This window comes from Xenopus laevis, chromosome 9_10L, assembly GCF_017654675.1.
Source record: "Xenopus laevis strain J_2021 chromosome 9_10L, Xenopus_laevis_v10.1, whole genome shotgun sequence".
In the NCBI taxonomy this organism is placed as follows: Eukaryota; Metazoa; Chordata; class Amphibia; order Anura; family Pipidae; genus Xenopus; species Xenopus laevis.
Window position 1 is genome coordinate 105,146,474 of NC_054387.1, and position 19,614 is coordinate 105,166,087.

Here is a 19,614-nt window from a genome sequence, read left to right on the forward strand (position 1 = left end):
TCATCATTTTACAAACAGATACAAGGCTTATTGTTCAGAGGGCAGAGAAGAGAATCTTTTCAGTGGCAGCCAAGCTCATGAGTATACTGTCAGAGAGGAGGCTAGAAAGGCCAGGAATATATCTGAAATACACTCGTCTCTGGCGTACCGACATATACAGAGCGGGAGATGTGCCATAAGAATGGCAGACAGATGTCAAAACTTCACTGTTCCCTGCCAGGGAATCCTGCCCATTACGACTTGTGGTGTTCACAATATACAAAGTATAAGGGCATTGGTTAAAGGATAAGTAAACCTTTAAAACAAGTGAATGTAAAATCGATGATTGTGCTGTTCTAAGAAATTTTGCAGTGTACTTTCATTATTTTATTTTGATTCAAGATATAAAGGGATACATGTGCTGTTAATATGAATGAATTTTGTTACAACAGTGCCACCTGCTGGTCAGTTTCCCACCTGTCTGACCGGTAGTCAAGGAAGTTGTCAGGAGAAAGAAAGAGGCTGCTCTGATGTTCTTCTGCTTAGGAAAGATGTGAGAGGTTTCTAATTCTTATCCTAAGCAGAAGAACATCAGAGCAGCCTCTTTCTTTTTCCTGACAACTTCCTTGACTACCGGTCAGACAGGTGGGAAACTGACCAGGAGGTGGCGATGTTCTCATTCATTTTAACAGTACATGTATCCCTTTATATCTTGGAATTAAAAGAAAATAAATAATGAATGTAAATTACAAAAGTGCTTAGAATAGACCCCTCATCAATTTTACATTCACTTATTTTAAAGGAAGGTTTACTTACCTTTAAAGGTATACTATCCTTATATGCAATGGGTTATATTCCTCCGGGTTTAAAGTAACAGATCAGTGTAAAATAAAAACTTTCTAATGTTTCTAATATAGTTAGTTAGCCAATCATGTATCCGTAAACCATGGAGTGACTGGATGTCTAACATAATAGCCAGAACACTACTTCCTGCTTTCCAGCTCTCTAACTCTGAGTTAGTCAGCGACTTGAAGGGAGGCCACACGGGACATTCAGTACTGTTCAGTACGTTTGCAATTGATCCTCAGCGTGCAGCTCAGATTCAAAAGCAAACAGTTATGACCCATGTGGCCCCCCTCAAGCCACTGATTGGTTACTGCCTGGTAACCAATCGGTAGAAACCAAGGACGCTACAAAGCAGGAAGTAGTGTTCTGGCTATTATGTTTGACATTCAGTCACTCCAGCCTTTATACATTACATTTTTGCCTAACTAAATTTGATAAAATTTTTTTATTTTGCACAGCCTATCTATCTATTTACCCAGTTTTTATTTTTACACTGAACAATTCCTTTAAACTGAGTGATCTCAGATGACGGTGCTACCCATAATGTGCAGTTACCTAATGGAAGGAAACTGAATTTTAAGCAACTTCCCAATATACATTCCTTACAGAATTTTTACAGGTTTTAAAGATATTAGGAAAAGGAATTTTTATTAAAAGCAATCTCTCTTGCTTTTTTCTTTTGCTTTTTTTTTTTTTTTTTAGACTGAAGCACAAATGCATAAAGAAATTAAAATTGTAATGACAACTTTAACACCATTGGAAAATTTTTAATGAATGCTTCGGACTACATTTTGGTTTGCTTTAAGCAATATGGTATTTTTGGGTTTATATCCTCTTTAAAGGGTAAAGGTTTAGCCCCCCTTGGCCAAATCCTATGCTTTAGTGCAGTAGATGTTGTTTTGCTGTATTGACTTGGTTACACAAATAAAGCAAACTTTGTACCAGTTATTACATTACCTCCCCAAGTCTATTAACTCTTCTAAATCTAATGCAGGGGCATAACTACAGAGAAAGCAGACTCTGCAGTTGCAGGGAGGCACATGAGGGTAGTGGGCCTACTCAGGCCCTAAATAATAAGCAGTTTCAATATAACGTCTTAGAATCTGTTGACTAACCAATAGTTTGAGGCCCTAAATTGACTAATACTGAACTCTGACTTAGACTTGCTACATGCTCAGAACAGCCACACCAAAGTTCCTTTCTTTGGATAAAATTGCGTGCATCTTGTATTCTTCACCAGTGACCCCCGGCTGCCCATGTTCCAGCTGATCCGGTTAAAAAAAGTAACTGTTAACAAGGGCCAATGTCGCCCTATACTTGTTCTTTAAAGGAGAACTAAACCCTAAAAATGAATATGGCTTAAAATGCCATATTTTATATACTGAACTTATTGCACCAGCTTAAAGTTTCAGCTTGTCAATAGCAGCAATGATCCAGGACTTCAAACTTGTCACAGCGGGTCACCATCTTGGAAAGTGTCTGTGACACTCACATGCTCAGTGGGTTCTGAGCAGCTGTTGAGAAGCTAAGCTTAGGGGTTGTCACAAATTGTCAAGCAGAAAAGGAGGTTGGTCTGTAATATAAGCTGATGCTACAGGGCTGATTATTACATTCTGATGCTAATTGCACTGGTTTCTATGCTGTCATGTAGTAATTATCTGTATTAATTACTAATCAGCCTTATATTGTGACATTTCTATTTTATATGTACTGTATATTGTGAGTGTGTCCCTAAGCTCAATAAGTGACAGCAGCACAGAGCATGTGCAGTGAATCAGCAGAAAAGAATATGGGGAGCTACTGGGGCATCTTTGGAGACACAGATCTTTACTACTAAAGGCATGTGGTTATCTTAGGCTGGTACAGAAGCCCAAAACATAATGTACAACATTTCTAGACATTTCTTTAGTTAAGCTTTAGTTCTCCTTTAAAGGAAAGGACAAAAAACCCCACGTAAGGGGTAGTTGACCTTTGGATTGAATTTATAGTATGATTTTAATTTTTTATTATTTGTCTTTATTGAATTATATAGCTTTTTGTTCATCTGCTCTACAGTTTTAAATGTCAACAGCTAACTGGTTATGTTACAATTTATTTTAGCAACCAGGCAGTGGTTTGAATGAGAGACTGGGGGAGCTGAATAAAAAGTCAAGTAATTTAAAGTAATAAAATTACATTATTAGATGTTTTGGTGCAGATAACTTCCTAGTAATGCTGGTTAACATTTCAGCTGATCTTTAGGGGGTTCACGGCTGCCATTTTCTTCTTCTTCTGTAATCTTCTGGTCTTCGTCTGGGGCTTCTGCAATTTCGGCGCATGCACAGTTGTTCAGGACTGGCAGACTGCACCGATACGGCACTTACTTCCTGTAGAAGACCGAAGAGAAGAAGATGGCTGCCATATACTCTGATGCCCTGAATCTGCAACGAGGGGTTAGTAAAACGTTAGGGGCATTTACCTGGGGTAGCAGCTAGGTGGGGGAGGAGGGAGGGGGTCTATGTAGGATAGGGGTGTAGGGTTTTTTTTAATAAGGGGTTGAATTCTCCTTTACGCAGGCAGCCTGCGGAATATTATACTTATCTTGCAATAATTAAGCTGTGTTTTGCAGGAAATACTTGTTTTGCTTTGTTTTGTCAGGGATTGTTCCCAGTGACAGTCTGTATAGAAATGGGAGTTGATAAAGAAAGTGGGAAATTTTGTTTGAAAATGCAATTTGTTCATGAATATGGTACAGAGACAGGTATTTGTCTCCACGATAGTCCTTAGTTGCAGTTTCAATGTGCAGTGAAAAGCCCAACCTGGACTATCTGATTAGCAAACAGGTCGAGAACAGATGGCGGGGTGCTTGTGATTTTCTGGATATTACGTTCCAATTTCTAACAATGTACACCTGGCCCGGCACACTGTGACTGGCAAATTAACGGAAATAGGGGCTGTCGGAACAGACTTGCAAACATTGATCATCCGGCTTGAAAAGCTTTATAAAGTCGCAAGGATTGATAAAAGGGAGACGGCTTTGTGTGTCACTCTCCTCAGGAAATTATGAGAACCCTGGATTTCCAAGGAATGCTTTAAACGTTCTGTCAATTTACTAGCAAAACACAGATGGAGCTTCATCTTCATCCGCGTTCCTAAGATGTGGATCCTCATTAATGTTTTTACTTCAGACGGGTTTCAGACTAAAACAAACAGCACAGATTCTTGTTCTCTGGGAGTTTGTTGCTCATTGTTTGTCAGGCAGACTTCATCGGAGACAATGCCAATATTTTTAAATGTATTGGGTAGCAAATCATCAATCTGTTTTTTTATGGAGTACCACACTGACGGACACATGGAGAACGTCAACCTAAATATTAAAATGCTATATTTTATATATGAAACATACTGTACCAGCGCAGAGGTTCAGCAGCCATATAACCGTTACGGTCCAGGCTTTTATGATTATCCACAGGAGCTTGCTATCTTGCATCTTATTAGGCCATCTTTTTAGTGTCATTGACATTGCAATTGGTCCGTGGGCTCTGTGCTTCTGTTGAGAAGCTTAGGGGTTGTCTGAAATCACCAAGCAGAAAGTGAGATTCATCTGTCTTAGAAGCTGATGCTACAGGGCAGATTCTAAAATTCTAAAGGAGAATTCACTGGTTTCTGAACTGCCATGTAATATGAACCTGGATTAAGGGACTATTTGCCTTGTATCCCAGTTATGGGTTCTCTTATCCTGAAACCCGATATCCAGAAAGCTCCATATTACTCCCCTAGGGTCCATTTTAAGCAAATAATTAACATTCTTCAAAATTATTTCTCTGTAATAATAAAGCAGTACGTTGCACTTTATTCTAGCTAAGAGACCAGTAATCCGTTTTGGTTGCAAACCAGGCATAGGATTCGTTTTCTGGAAACCTGTTATCCAGAAAGCTCTGAATTACGGAAAGGCTCTCTCCCGTAGACTCCATTATAATCAAATAATCCAAATGTTTAAAATTGATTTCTTTTTTCTCTGTAATAATAAAACAGTACCGTCTACTTGATCCAAACTAAGCTATAGAAGTAAAACCATTTAATTGGGTGTATTTAATGTTTACATGATTTTCTAGTAAACAAGGTATGAAGATCCAAATTACTGAAAGATCTGTTATCCGGAAAACCCCAGGTCCTGGATAACAGGCCCCATACCGGTATACTTAAGGTATAGTGATCCAAATTACCACCCCTAGCATTCTGGATAATATGTCCCATACCTAAGCAGTAGCTTGTCTGTTTCCTCACCCATGCAATCGATTGCCTGTTAATGGACTAAGCTTTATTACACCCAGTATTGGAAGACTCCACTTCCAAGTCCAGGAATGATCTCTTTTCAGGCTGTGTGGCTCTGTCCAGTCTCAGGCTTTGATATTATGGCAAGGGTATGTCATACTGGCATGTTTGAATTCCGGGAAAATGGAAGATCCGGGGGGGAAAAAAAGATGCCACTTATTCTTTTATGGGACTGTGAAAAAATGGCATCAATTCCAGGAAGCCGTCAAATCCAGGGACATAAAATCATACTGTATCATAAATGAACTGCTATAAAGTATACAAGAAACAAAACAATTCACGACTTTTATCTGTTTGCTTGTTAATGATAAATCAATCGGTAAAAAAATGTAGTAAACAATTGCATTCATTTAATAGGATTTGTGCTGTTGTTGTTTTCCTAGAACTCCAGATGATTTTTCCAGACAAATCATGGCAGTGCAGCAGAGAGAGCTGAAGCTGAAAGAAGAGAACATGACAATTCATAACAGGTACATCATTAAAGGGAATGTCAACCCAAAAAATAAAATGGCAGCTCTTACAACATTGGGCCATTGGATCAGTGGAGAAATGTAATCAAATCAATTTACTGTCCAAATCAAATTTTTTTGGCCTTTTGCTAGACTGAATCCTTTCTTGGTATTATATGTGTGTGGTCTGTTTTGAAAGAAGAAAAAAAAAAACACAACAAGAAAAACCTGTATTGCAGCTGTACTGACTGAATTCCAATTGTTCATGGTGTTTTTTTTGCTTATGTCAACTTTTTATGGGTTCATTAAACTTTTAGAGAAAAGCTGAGAAACATCCAACTTGAATATTTTCTGCTTTCAAATTCTAGGCCTATGTTTAAATTCATATGTTTTTTCCCCGATGGCATAGGCATTTTTTCGTTTCCTCTTCATAAAATGATATTAACATTATATATTAATATTCATTTATATGAAAATCAAATATGTTCCTGTTACAGCAAAATAATTATGCTGCTCGGAAGTCCTATATTATATATTATATTGCTGGTAATGTAACTTTTCTTTTTAATTGGTGAGACAAAAATATTAAAAAAAGCCCACATCTTGCTCCAGGGGTTCTATACTATCCGTTTCTGTTCTTAAAGGAAAATTATAGATTACGCTCAGGTTAAAATAGTATTTTATTGCATTTATGAAAACTTTATTTAACAGTTATTAGGAATCTGTGTTCTTCAATTGTACACAGTAACATTAGTCTTCTAGCCTTATGTATATTATTGTAAAAGGTCAAACTCCCTGGGAACAAACCTTTGGTTCAATATATTAGATGAATGTTTAGGATAAGTTAAAAAAAGATAAAGATAAGGACAGAGGGGAGAGAGAGAGCTAGGAGGGAGAGAGAGCTAGGGGGGGGGAGAGAGAGCTAGGAGGGAGGGAGAGAGCTAGGAGGGAGGGGGGGAGAGCTAGGAGGGAGAGAGAGCTAGGAGGGAGAGAGAGCTAGGAGGGAGAGAGAGCTAGGAGAGAGACGGAGAGCTAGGAGAGAGACAGGGAGAGCTAGGAGAGAGACAGGGAGAGCTAGGAGAGAGACAGGGAGAGCTAGGAGAGAGACAGGGAGAGCTAGGAGAGAGACAGGGAGAGCTAGGAGAGAGACAGGGAGAGCTAGGAGAGAGACAGGGAGAGCTAGGAGAGAGACAGGGAGAGCTAGCAGAGAGACAGGGAGAGCTAGCAGAGAGACAGGGAGAGCTAGGAGAGACAGAGAGAGCTAGGAGAGACAGAGAGAGCTAGGAGAGACAGAGAGAGCTAGGAGAGAGAGAGAGCTAGGAGAGAGAGAGAGAGCTAGGAGAGAGAGAGAGAGCTAGGAGAGAGAGAGAGAGCTAGGAGAGAGAGAGAGAGAGCTAGGAGAGAGAGAGAGAGAGAGCTAGGAGAGAGAGAGAGAGAGCTAGGAGAGAGAGAGAGCTAGGAGAGAGAGAGAGCTAGGAGAGAGAGAGAGCTAGGAGAGAGAGAGAGCTAGGAGAGAGAGAGAGCTAGGAGAGAGAGAGAGCTAGGAGAGAGAGAGCTAGGAGAGAGACAGGGAGAGCTAGGAGAGAGACAGGGAGAGCTAGGAGAGAGACAGGGAGAGCTAGGAGAGAGACAGGGAGAGCTAGGAGAGAGACGGAGAGCTAGGAGAGAGACAGGGAGAGCTAGGAGAGAGACAGGGAGAGCTAGGAGAGAGACAGGGAGAGCTAGCAGAGAGACAGAGAGAGCTAGGAGAGACAGAGAGAGCTAGGAGAGACAGAGAGAGCTAGGAGAGACAGAGAGAGCTAGGAGAGACAGAGAGAGCTAGGAGAGAGAGAGAGAGCTAGGAGAGAGAGAGAGAGCTAGGAGAGAGAGAGAGAGAGCTAGGAGAGAGAGAGAGAGAGCTAGGAGAGAGAGAGAGAGAGCTAGGAGAGAGAGAGAGCTAGGAGAGAGAGAGAGCTAGGAGAGAGAGAGAGCTAGGAGAGAGAGAGAGCTAGGAGAGAGAGAGCTAGGAGAGAGAGAGCTAGGAGAGAGAGAGCTAGGAGAGAGAGGGAGAACTAGGAGAGACAGAGAGACAGGGAGAACTAGGAGAGACAGAGAGACAGGGAGAGCTAGGAGAGACAGAGAGACAGGGAGAGCTAGGAGAGACAGAGAGAGCTGGGACAGAGACAGAGAGAGCTGGGACAGAGACAGAGAGAGCTGGGACAGAGACAGAGAGAGCTGGGACAGAGACAGAGAGAGCTGGGACAGAGACAGAGAGAGCTGGGACAGAGACAGAGAGAGCTGGGACAGAGACAGAGAGAGCTGGGACAGAGACAGAGAGAGCTGGGACAGAGACAGAGAGAGCTGGGACAGAGACAGAGAGAGCTGGGACAGAGACAGAGAGAGCTGGGACAGAGACAGAGAGAGCTGGGACAGAGACAGAGAGAGCTGGGACAGAGACAGAGAGAGCTGGGACAGAGACAGAGAGAGCTGGGACAGAGACAGAGAGAGCTGGGACAGAGACAGAGAGAGCTGGGACAGAGACAGAGAGAGCTGGGACAGAGACAGAGAGAGCTGGGACAGAGACAGAGAGAGCTGGGACAGAGACAGAGAGAGCTGGGACAGAGACAGAGAGAGCTGGGACAGAGACAGAGAGAGCTGGGACAGAGACAGAGAGAGCTGGGACAGAGACAGAGAGAGCTGGGACAGAGACAGAGAGAGCTGGGACAGAGACAGAGAGAGCTGGGACAGAGACAGAGAGAGCTGGGACAGAGACAGAGAGAGCTGGGACAGAGAGAGAGAGAGCTGGGACAGAGAGAGAGAGCGCTGGGACAGAGAGAGAGCGCTGGGACAGAGCGCAGATTTTGATATTTTTCCACAATTCTGTAAAAATGTGTTGTTTTTATATATATTTTTTATATATATTATATATTTTTTTTTAAAAGCTCTAGAAATTCGAAATTCACGTGTAAAAACTACAAAAACCACTAATGCAAACCGTCACCAGGTAAAAGTTGTTGAGGTCCTGTAGAAGTCAATGGGAGATGCCGCGCTGATCCTATTGGACTATTTTATGTTGAGTTAGAGGTTTATTGATTTCTTTCTTCGCCAGGAACTGTCTGAAAAACTAAAAAACATTTTTTAGCAAACCATGCAGCGTACTTTTCTTTCTTTATTGAATCTTTTATCAAATGTCAGACGTTCATAGTTTTAGAGAAAGTGGGTTTAGTCGTGGTTTCACAAACCCAAAAGCCACCAAAATCTTACCTTTGATAAATCGGTTAATAATAATGTTTCAATGCTATATATAAATGCAAAAGTGCATAATCTGAAAACATAATAAGAAGAATACTCCATCATTTTGAAGCCCTTTGTCATGGGGATTCCCGTTTGCTATGTACACTATGGGCCCCTATCTGATGTAGTTGCAGGATTAAATTTCCTCTTTACTGTAAACACAGTAGTTTTCATGGTCAGGTAAACTGTAGAGTAAATAATCATCTTGGCTTCAGCGTAATGCAATATTTCTTTCCAAAATCGCTGGATTTTGTTGCAATCCCAAAATACGTGTCTGTAGTTGCCTTGGTCATGGTTACGTTTGGGGCATACATCAAGGCATCCAGGGTAGATCTAGGCCAGTCTGTGAGGTGTCAAGCATACACGGTTGAGAAACTTTGTATGTATGTACCTATCTCTACTGGAGATATTACTCTCTGGGATTTGGCTCAAAATTTCTTTCCAGTCCCCTTCATTTAACTCAAAAAACTTCAGATGCCTTTTCTGGCAGAAGTGTTGTGAGTCAGAATAACCCTGCAGGAGAAGGGCATAGAACCAACTAAGGGACCTTGCGAGTTTTGGTGTCTCTAGTTTTTCTAGTAAGGTCTCCACTACCTCGGTGGCACCCTCTGGAAACTGTGTTGGGAGAGCGTAGCGTAGTTGAAAAGATATAAAAAACGTGATTTTGCAAACCAAAGTCTTCCTTCAGCTGTGCAAACTGCTTAAGCTTCCCTGAATGTACTAAATCACCTAGGAATGTAATCTCAGCTACCACCCAGGTGGCAGCATCAGACAACAGCCTCAGTCCCCTGTGCAAATGATTAGCCAGAGCCTCGAATAAAGGAGATTAATCCTGCCTCGAGGACTACCGCTTGATTAGGGGTTAGCCACCGCCAGGCATATACAAGCTGATTGCCATAAAAATACAGTAGGAAATTAGGAAGGGCCAGACCCCATCTGTTAACTGGAGCTTGCAATGTCTGCCACTTAATCCTTGGGCGTTCACCTGCCCATATAAATCCCCGTATTATGGCATCTAAATTCTTAAACCAGTTCTTAGGGGGTATAACTGGAGAATTATGGAAGCCATAAAGTAATTTAGGCAAAAGGACCATTTTCAATACGTTTATGCGCCCAGGCAGCAATATAGGCAGAGCTGCCCAGTTCTGCATTTTGAGTTTTAATAATTGGGGCCAGGTTGTGTTAAACATATTTCTTTGGTTCTTTATGTATTTCTATCCCAATATACCTAAAACTCCACTGCTGGAGGGGGCCACGTATTCTGTCCCGCTGGGTTCCACTGTCAATGGGGAAAACAAAGGATTTCCCCCAGTTCACCCGGAGGCCAGAAAAGTCTCCAAAGTTAGCTATCTCACGCAGGAGCTCAGACGGAGTCCCCCGGGTCTGCCAGGTAGACAAGCATGTCGTCTGCATACAGTGAAAGTTTTTCTTCCCATCTTTGCATCTGGAGTCCCTTGATTTGGGGGTTTGCACTGATTTTAATGGCAAGAGGTTAAATTGCGAGAGCGAAAAGGAGAGGCGACAACAGGCACCCCTGCTGAGTCCCTCTCACAAGCGGGACTTCCTTTGTCAGACCCGAGTTTACCCGTATTCTGGCCCTGGGTGGGTCATACAGAGCCCTAACCCACTCTATATAGTTGTCGCCACTGGCAAAAAGGGATAGGATTTGCCACAGGTAGGGCCACTCTATGGTATTGAAGGCCTTTTCGGTGTCCAGGGATACCACTATTCTCTCACCCACATTCTGATGATTGTGTGAGATATTTTTATACAGGCGCCTAATATTAATATGTGCCTTTGTTTGGCAAAAAGCCTGTTTGGTCCGGAAGGTGTAATGTGTATGTTTGATGTGTATAATCTTTCTGTGTCTTCAAACTAGTAAGCCAAATCTGCACATGACCAGCTTCAGCCCTTGTACAGGTATGGGTTTCCTTATCTGGAAATTTATTTATTCAAGAAGCTCTGAGTTACGGAAAGACCATCTCCCATAGACTCCATTCATAGAAAATATAATTTTCCTTTTTCTCTGTAATAATAAAACAGTACCTTGTGCTTGCTGCAGGAATCCATATTGGTGGCAAAATATGCTTATTGGGTTTATGTTATAGTTAAATGTTTTTTGCAGCCTTAAAGGGTACCCGCCACCCAAAAAAAGATTCAAAATCCTATTTTATTACATTAGTCAAGCAAAATGAACTTTAATTACACTATATAAATTATTTGAATCTTGTTTCCATCAGTCTGGAAATTGTGGACACTGTTATTAAGACAAGCCTTGCATCATCTCAGAATCTTGTTTGTGTACCAGAATGGGGGACCTGATGTCCATCCCCATGCACTGGCTACACAATTAAATGGTGAAGAGAACCGGGGAATGTGGGGAGAGCAGTGACATCTAGGAAGTACTGAATGGAAAGTGAAAGTAATTGTCTGCCCTGCCTCTAAGCCTAAGCCTAAGGCATAGAGGAGGGGCAGACAATATTTGACTGCCAGCTGAGATCTTTAAACGGGTTTACAACAACTATGAATCCTTTAATAAAAAATTGAATTTCATGTTTAATTTCAAAAGGAATTTTATTATACAGATTTTTGTGCCTGGGTGACAGGTCCTCTTAAAGGTATGGTGGTCGAAATTACAGAAAGATCCCTTATCTGGAAACCCCCAGGTCCCAAGCTTTCCGAATAATAGATCCTTTACACTACTACTGCATAATGAGGCCAGCATAATAAGAATTAGGAGAATACAGGTATGGAACCCATTATCTGGTAACCCGTTATCCAGAAAGGCCTTCTCCCATAGACTCCATTTTTTCCAAATAATCCAAATTTTTAAAAATGATTTTCTTTTTCTCTGTAATGATAATACAGTAGCTTGTACTTGATCCCAACTAAGATATAATTAATCCTTGGAGTTGAGGCAAATCCAGTCTATTGGGTTTATTTAAGGTATGAAGATCCAAATTACGGAAAGACCCCATTATCTGGAAAACCCCAGGTCCCAAGCATTCTGGATAGCAGGTCCTATACCTGTACTGATATTGCTACTATCAGTACTTAGATTTAGCTTGCATGAATTTACTTAATAACATGCTTTAAAATATTTCTACAAATAACCCGGATTTATTCAATGATGCGAAAAAATTCAAGCTGTTTCCCAGGTCCACTGACCATGATAACTGAACGAATGAAGTCTGGTGGAAAATGATGTAAGTTGTTTGTCTTTTCAGATCTTATTTGGATGGTACTAAGACCTTAAACCCTTGCGGTTGGGCAGAGTGCTACTCAGCCAGTTAAACGTTTGCCGTTGGGTAGAACGTAACAGGCGGCTAAACACTTCAAATATTTTATTTCATTTTTGACATTTCCACTTGCTTTGAGCCCTTGAAACCAGCAGAAACAGGATTTGGCTATGCCAAAAGGTATTGCAGAGTGCACTTTAGTGCTAAAAATGAATGATGTTTTACATACTTGAGTCATCCTAAATACTCGGGGGAAAAAAATGTGATGAGTATCTGATTTTTTTTTTTTAAATGTCAAGTGTGCTTTTGCCTTCATGTAAATCTGTGGCCTTGTTATTGCCTTCATATTTTGCGGTTCATGTAAGGAGAAAGAAAACATTTAATGGCTATTGCTAATAAAGGAGTGTGGATATTTAGCTTCTCCAATATAATTTCCATTGTTTTTTTTCTTATTCATCTTCCTTTCTTAGAATTTAGAATGTTGTGGTATCACAATGAATACAGCATCAAGCCGTGCAGTATTGTATTGTGCTATAACATGTCGCAACTGACTTGTACAGGTATGGGATCGGCTATCCAGAAACCCGTTATCCAGAAAGCTCCAAATTACTGGAGGGCCGTCTCCCATATCCAAATAATCCAAATTTTAAAACATGATTTCCATTTTCTCTGTAATAATAAAACAGTAGCTTGTACTTGATCCAAACTAAGCTATATTTAATCCTTATTGGAAGAAAAACCAGCCTATTGGAAATATTTAATGTTTATATTATTTTCTAGTATACTTTGTTAATATGAATTTCACCATTATATGACTACATGTACTACCGAGTGCTTTTATACAAGTCATGGAACTCCGAGGTTACTTCTAATATCCTCTAACTATCCTGTTTTGCAACAAGGGTACTTTATTTATTATAATACGCAAGTTTTAGTCATGTGGCAAAAATGACATCACTTAGCTCCACTAGCTGATGACATCACTAAACTATCTCTAAGGATATAATTTACAGGAAATTCATGGCTTTGTGTAATAATATATAAATCCATCTATATTTACCTGTTATCCTGAAAGCTCTGAATTACAGGAATGCCGTCTCCCATACTCCGTTTTATCCAAGTAATTAAAATGTTTATAAATGATCTTTTTACTCTGTAATAATTACAATACATTGTACTTGATGCCAACTAAGATATCATTAATCCATATTGGAGGCAAAGCAATCCTATTGAGCTTATTTATTGCTTAAATGATTTTCTAATAGGCTTAGGGTATGAAGATCCAAATTACAGAAAGATCCATTATCCAGGACACCAAAAAAGTGTTAGATTTGCACAAATTATACAGTTATTTTATTTCAGTGATCTTTGTTTCCGTAAAACTTCTCTGTCTATTGTTATATTTATGGACTTGTTAACTTATTTTTAAGAAGTGAGCAACAAAGCCCACAATTCCCACAGGTGGTGCATCTCAAAGAAAGCCAGATCAAACCTTTCTTAAATAGCCTGCAGGTAGGTATCTGTGTGATTGCACTTATATCAGATATGGAAATGGCTAGACTTTGTACTCCATAAAAAGATGCATGGTTCTTAATCCAGATTTTTCCGGGTTATAGTTTTTTTCTGCCTGTCATAGACAGTAGACTATCAAGATCAAGACACTTAAAGGAGAAACAAATCCTTAATAAAAAAAAAACCCTACCCTACCCTGCATAGTCCTCCTCCCCCCCAGCCTAGCCCCCCCCTAACAAATGCCCCTAACGCTTTACTTACAGATTCTGTCCAGCGGAGTTCACTGGCGCCATCTTCAGTCGCTTTGGCAATCTTCTGAATGAGACTGGCGCTTCAGCAATTTTCGTGAGTTTCGGTGCATGTGCAGTTAATTACTCCAACTGAGCATGTGCCGATTCACCGTTCTCATACCTAAGATTACAGAAGAGAAGAAGATGTCGCCCATGAACATCTGGGAAGGGGGGGGGGGTCTGTGTAGGGTAGGGCGTAGGGTCTTTTTAATTAAGGGTTTGTTTCTCCTTTAAGAATGTAAGGTTTAGAACTACCATCATCTCCATAAGACCTTGCTTTATTGTGTGCAGATAGGAGAACTGTGCCTTCATAGTCTATACTGAACCCAGTATAGATAATGGGTCTTTTTGTAATTTGAATCTCTGTCTTCTAAAAAATTATTTAACCATTAAATAAACCCAATAGGATTTTTCTCCAATAAGGATTACATTTATCTTAGTTGGAATCAAGTACAAAGTACTGTTTTATTATTACAGACAAAAAGGAAATATGTTTTAAAAATTTCGAATGATTTGGTTATAATGGAGTCTATGGGAGAAGACAGATCCCAATTCTTTACTACTGACTTTTCATCTTTTATGGTTTATATTATACATGTATAGGACCTGTTATCCAGAATGCTCGGGACTTGAGGTTTTCTGGATAACAGATCTTTCTGTAATTTGAATCTTCATACCTAAATTCTACCTAGAAAATCATGTAAACATTAAATAAACCCGATAGGCTTCCAACAAGGATGAATTATATCTTCATTAGGATCAAGTACAAGGTACTGTTTTATTATTACAGAGAAAAAGGAAGTCATTTTTAAAAATTTAGATTATTTGGATAAAGAGCAGTCTATGGGAGACGGCCATTCCATAATTCAGAAATTTCTGGATAACAGATCCCATACCTTTATATTATTATATATATTTGATTATATTTAGGTTTTGGCATCCCAAACATACAAGAGATCCATGGTTAGAAAATTCTGACTGTTTTCGGGCAGCCTGTTGATACTGTACATTGGTAGCTACCTGATTCAGCTCCCTTACCTTCTTTAACCAAGAATATCTTGCCTCGTTATGTATATAATTTATAATAACCAGACTACAGCAGTAACGGAAATAGGTGGGGACGGGCCCTGGTGCGGCCCGTGCAGCCGGGCCCCCCCCTTCGTCCGTGCAAATTTACTTTGCGGCTGCAGCCGACTCCAGCCGACTGCAGCGGGCGCGATCTGCCGGAGAGGCCCTGCTGGGGTGCAGGCCCTGGCCCAGTTGCACCCCCTGCTCCCCCGGTAGTTACGCCACTGGTCTACTGGTATATTTGTTTTCTGGTTACAGTTTATGGGATTGTATAATTCATTACACTTTACTTTACAATTGCCATTGGTGTATTTATCATCAAGGCTATATACCATCAAGGCTAAAGAGGTTCTGGTTTAGGCAGTAATTCAGATTATAAGATTGGCACCCCAAGTAAATAACCTTTTCCTTGTCCTTTAAAGAAGTCATTGTATGTTTTATAATCCTATCAGTTTTGGTTGTCAGCTGGCTTCTACTACATTGCTTCGGGATAGAGTCCTGCGCAGAACCAATTTGTTAAACCCGAACCCAACCCGCACACTTACCCGCTTGGACCTGCTACCCGACCCGCAAGTAATTTATCCGCAACCCAATCTACGACCCGCTGACCATCAAGATACCGGAAGTGCTGTCATTGTAAACTGGGCGTGACATTATTAGAAGTAGGTGTGATCAGAAAAAAGGTGTAAAACAGGAAGTGCAGTCGTAAACTGGAAGTGACATCATTAGAAGCAGGCGTGATCAGAAAAAAAGGAGTTAAACTCGCTATTGAGAAGACACCCGACCTGCAAACCCAGAGAACCGCCGACCCGCTCCCAAAACTTCTACCTGCAGCCCGCAGGATACCGCAGGTTTTTGCGGGTACCCAATCCGCTGCAGGACTCAGAACCAGAAGTGCAGATAATGCAAACTTCCAGACAGATCATTCTTTCAATAGCAATTGCATTTACAAATAAGGTTAAAACATCTTGAATGGTTAGTTAATGTATACTGGAAAGCTAATTATAATTACATTTTATTTCAAAATGAAACCAGAAACCAGTTTTTGGTTAGAGATCCATTTTTTTTAAAATCCTTTTTTACCCCAGAAAATGTACTGCTTTCCTCATTATATTTTCGACTATACTTTTTGCAGCATAGGGTTGTTTGCAAAATATGAATAATGCTGCAAGCATTTTTATTTTTTACTGGCTGTGAATGTAAGCATATGTTTTTCTGTCTGCTTCATTAAAGCAAGTTCAAATATATAAATTTCTGTAATGGTGCAACCCTCTGTATTTATTGCGCTTGGAATTGGAAGTTTAAAGCCTTCAGTTCTGATACATGATGTTTATGGCAGGTGTCTTCAACGATTTAAAAGTCTCATTTGATGAATGTGTTTGGGGAGAAAGGAGTCTCTGGACGAAGCCATAGAGACCCCATCAGTTTACATGCGGATGGGCTGCTGTGGGCAATGTAATATGCCTCTAATTACAAAAAAAAAAGCTAAAGATTATTATATTCTTTCGTATCTAACGCTAGCTAATGAGCGGGAGGATATATTTCTAGCCACAATTAGATTGCCAAGAATGTGAGTAAAATTCAAAGGCTGCTTACAGATAAACTGGCTCGGAAACATTGAAATATGATTTAATTTTCTCTTTAATCTCTGTGCAGTGTTGTTTTGTTCGGTTCACTTATGTCTACAGTTACTTTAATTTGCAGGCGCACCAGCTTATATAAAAGTCTCAAGAGGGCTCCTAAAGGACGATTTTAGAGAGCGGAGAAGAAAATGCGCAGTCAGTATGAAGACTTAGAAATACACTGCTGTATTTATTTCCTTTAAAACCTCTAACATTTGTTTTAATTTCTCCTCCTGACTTTCACACAGAGGACGATTACAGCTTAATTACAAGGTAGAGTCCATTTGTTGCCGGGTCACACTATCTTCATTCATTTTTTCCTTATAATCTAATGGAATTATTTAGTAGTTGGGCTATGATGATTCTGTGCTTAATTCTCTTTATCTTACATGAAGATGTTGCTTTCTCAGCTTGCAGTTTTAGTCTGTCCTAATGCTATGAGTAGGAATGAGCAAACTTTTTTGCCGAGTTTCACCATGGAAATACTTTAATGGGAGAAAATTTTTTTTTTTTTCCCCCATTGAATGAATCTCTGCGAATTTTCGCCGCCAATGAGCTTTCAGCGAAACGGGTTAAATTCACCCATCCCTAGCTATGAGCACATGGGTTGAAGGCTCCGGCTGTTATCAGCCTGCGTATTTTTGCAAGCTGAGAGAACCAGATCTGCACCCAGACCCTGTTCCATTGATTTGAATCTGATCAGCCTGTGTGAGTGTGCACACAGTGGAGCTGAAGCTGAGGTAAGCCCAGAGATGTCTCCTTTCATATATATAGGCTACCTCAGCTCCGCTGTGTGAGCACACACACAGGCTGATCGGATTCAAATCAATGGAGAAGGGGCAAGGAGCAGATCTGCTTCTCTAAGCCTGCAACAATACGCAGATTGACAACAGCCAGAGCTATCAGCCTGTGTGTCCATAGCCTAAAGCTCGGCAGACCTTGGGTGGCAGTTTCCATTGATGGCGGGGCAAGCAGGCGCAGCGTCTATAAAAGATGAGTCCCGAAGTCGGCAGCCGGGATTTGACAAAGAAAAGTGTGAGGTCGGCCCAAACTAGTATGTTCCCTGTTATTTATATAATGTAAAGCACTGTGTAATTTGTTGGCGTTGTATAAATAAATGATGATTATGATGATGAAACCATGTTATTTTACAGCTCCATATATTTTTAAATGTGACGCTTCCAATGCAACTTGCTTCAGAGGTGTGGAAAAGGCCACTCTGTTAAAGCATTGATTTAATTGATTTTTTAACACCCATGACTTGTGAGAACAGTTTGATTCCTCAGCAGTTTGCGTTGATATCTACCCAGTGGAAACCTTGTATGTTAGACTCTTTTATAGTGCTTAGGAGCCATTTATGTTATATTTTTCAAATGTTATATCATCATTGTGTGTTTGTATAGCAATGATTAGTAGTTAAAGGTAAACATGCCAACCTATTTATGCCCTGTTTTGTGGGAACTACAGCTTTTTACAATTCTCTTTGGTGGATGCAGGATAACCAAACATGGAAGCAAAACATGAGATTTCTCTCCTGGTGGACCAATGATCCAGAAAAGGGACAGAGGGGATTTTAGGTTAGACCTATGCAAAAGTGGTGATGCTGAAAGAATGTCAATTTGTATATAATGTCACATAGCAAGTCACAACTTGTATGTGCCACAAACGCAGTATTCTGGCCCAGACAACGTCTAAATTACTTTATACTGTAGTAATAACAAATAAACACTCTTCTTACACTTTCTGGTGCTAAGGGAAGTAGGGTAGAAAGGCTGTCATTGTGAAGTTTAGGCTATTAATGGATTCCCCTGTACTTAGTACCGTTACACTGCCGTGATTGTCTGTATTATATTCAGCTGATACAGGTATGGGATCCAGAAAGCTCTGAATTACGGAAAGGCCATCTCCTATAAATAATCAACATTTTTAAAAATGATTTCATTTTTCTGTTTAATAATAAAACAGTACCTTGTACTTGATCTCAACTAAGATATAATTGATCCTTATTGGAAGCAAAACCAGCTTATTGGGTTTATTTAATGTTTACATGATTTGCTAGTAGACTTAAGTTATGAAGATCTAAATCTAAAGATACATTATCCAGAAAACCCCAGGTCCTGAAAATTCTGCATAACTGGTCCCATACTTGTATTGGCTTGTGGAGGACCAAATAATGGTGACCCTAGGTCTGTAGAGCCACTTTAAGTTGCTCTGTAGGTGTTCTTGCTATACAGGCTAAAATAAAGGGAAAGCACTCGGGTTTTCCTTAATCATATCAAAATCTGGTTCTGACCAAAGGAATCTAAGAGCATCATCTAAGAGTATAAAGTACTTATTTCATAAATGTAGATACCAACAGAAATTGTTTGTGCTTATCAACTAATGCTCCACATTTGTTCCCAGTTTATACAATAAATGTTAATGTTGCCAATGAAGAGATACAGAGAGACATTTTAACTGGAACGCTGACTAGTGTCATTTACTGTACGGGGCACCAATGCTCTCCCTGGTTATTGGAATTAAGTGATTGAGATCTGGAGCTGGACAGGATGTTCAAGGTTGGATGAGTGGAATTAATGGTTGTTGCAAGTTATTACTGAAAGGTACCAGTGTCTATTGTTTGAAGCTGTGTTCATGGGTTGAAGCCGTCCGTGTAGATTGGAGCATCACGCTCCGGAATAGAGTTTGTATTCCTACACAGTGAGTATGGATTTGTTAAATAAGGGTGGTTGCACACTGGGAGATTTAGTCGCCTGCGTTAAATCTTCACTACTGCAGGAAACTAATCTCCCTGAAATGCCTTCCCATCGGCAAGAATGTGTATCCCCGACGGGATGGCATAAGCGTTGCTTCGGTTTTCTGAACCAGCCTGAAGTTTCCGCAAAAGGAAATTGTGGGTGACTACAGAAAACAGAAAGTGATCACATTCTTGCTAGTGGGAAGGCATTTTGGGTAGATTAGTCGCCTGCAGTAGCGAAGATTTATCGCAGGTGACTAAATATCCCTGTGTGCCGCCACCCTA

The 19,614-nt window shown here is 40.4% G+C and overlaps 1 protein-coding gene across 5 annotated transcripts in view; it reads left to right on the forward strand.

Annotated features, from left to right (window-relative positions):
• mad1l1.L (mitotic arrest deficient 1 like 1 L homeolog) overlaps window positions 1–19,614 on the forward strand; it is a 501,886-nt gene that overhangs the window by 50,649 nt on the left and 431,623 nt on the right. For 4 of the 5 annotated variants that reach the window (XM_041575521.1, XM_018234121.2, XM_041575522.1 and 1 more), the window contains 1 exon segment: window positions 5,523–5,609. The exons of the other annotated variant lie outside the window; for it this stretch is intronic. In XM_041575521.1, coding sequence (XP_041431455.1) covers window positions 5,523–5,609 — 87 coding nt within the window. 5 annotated transcript variants of the gene reach the window in all.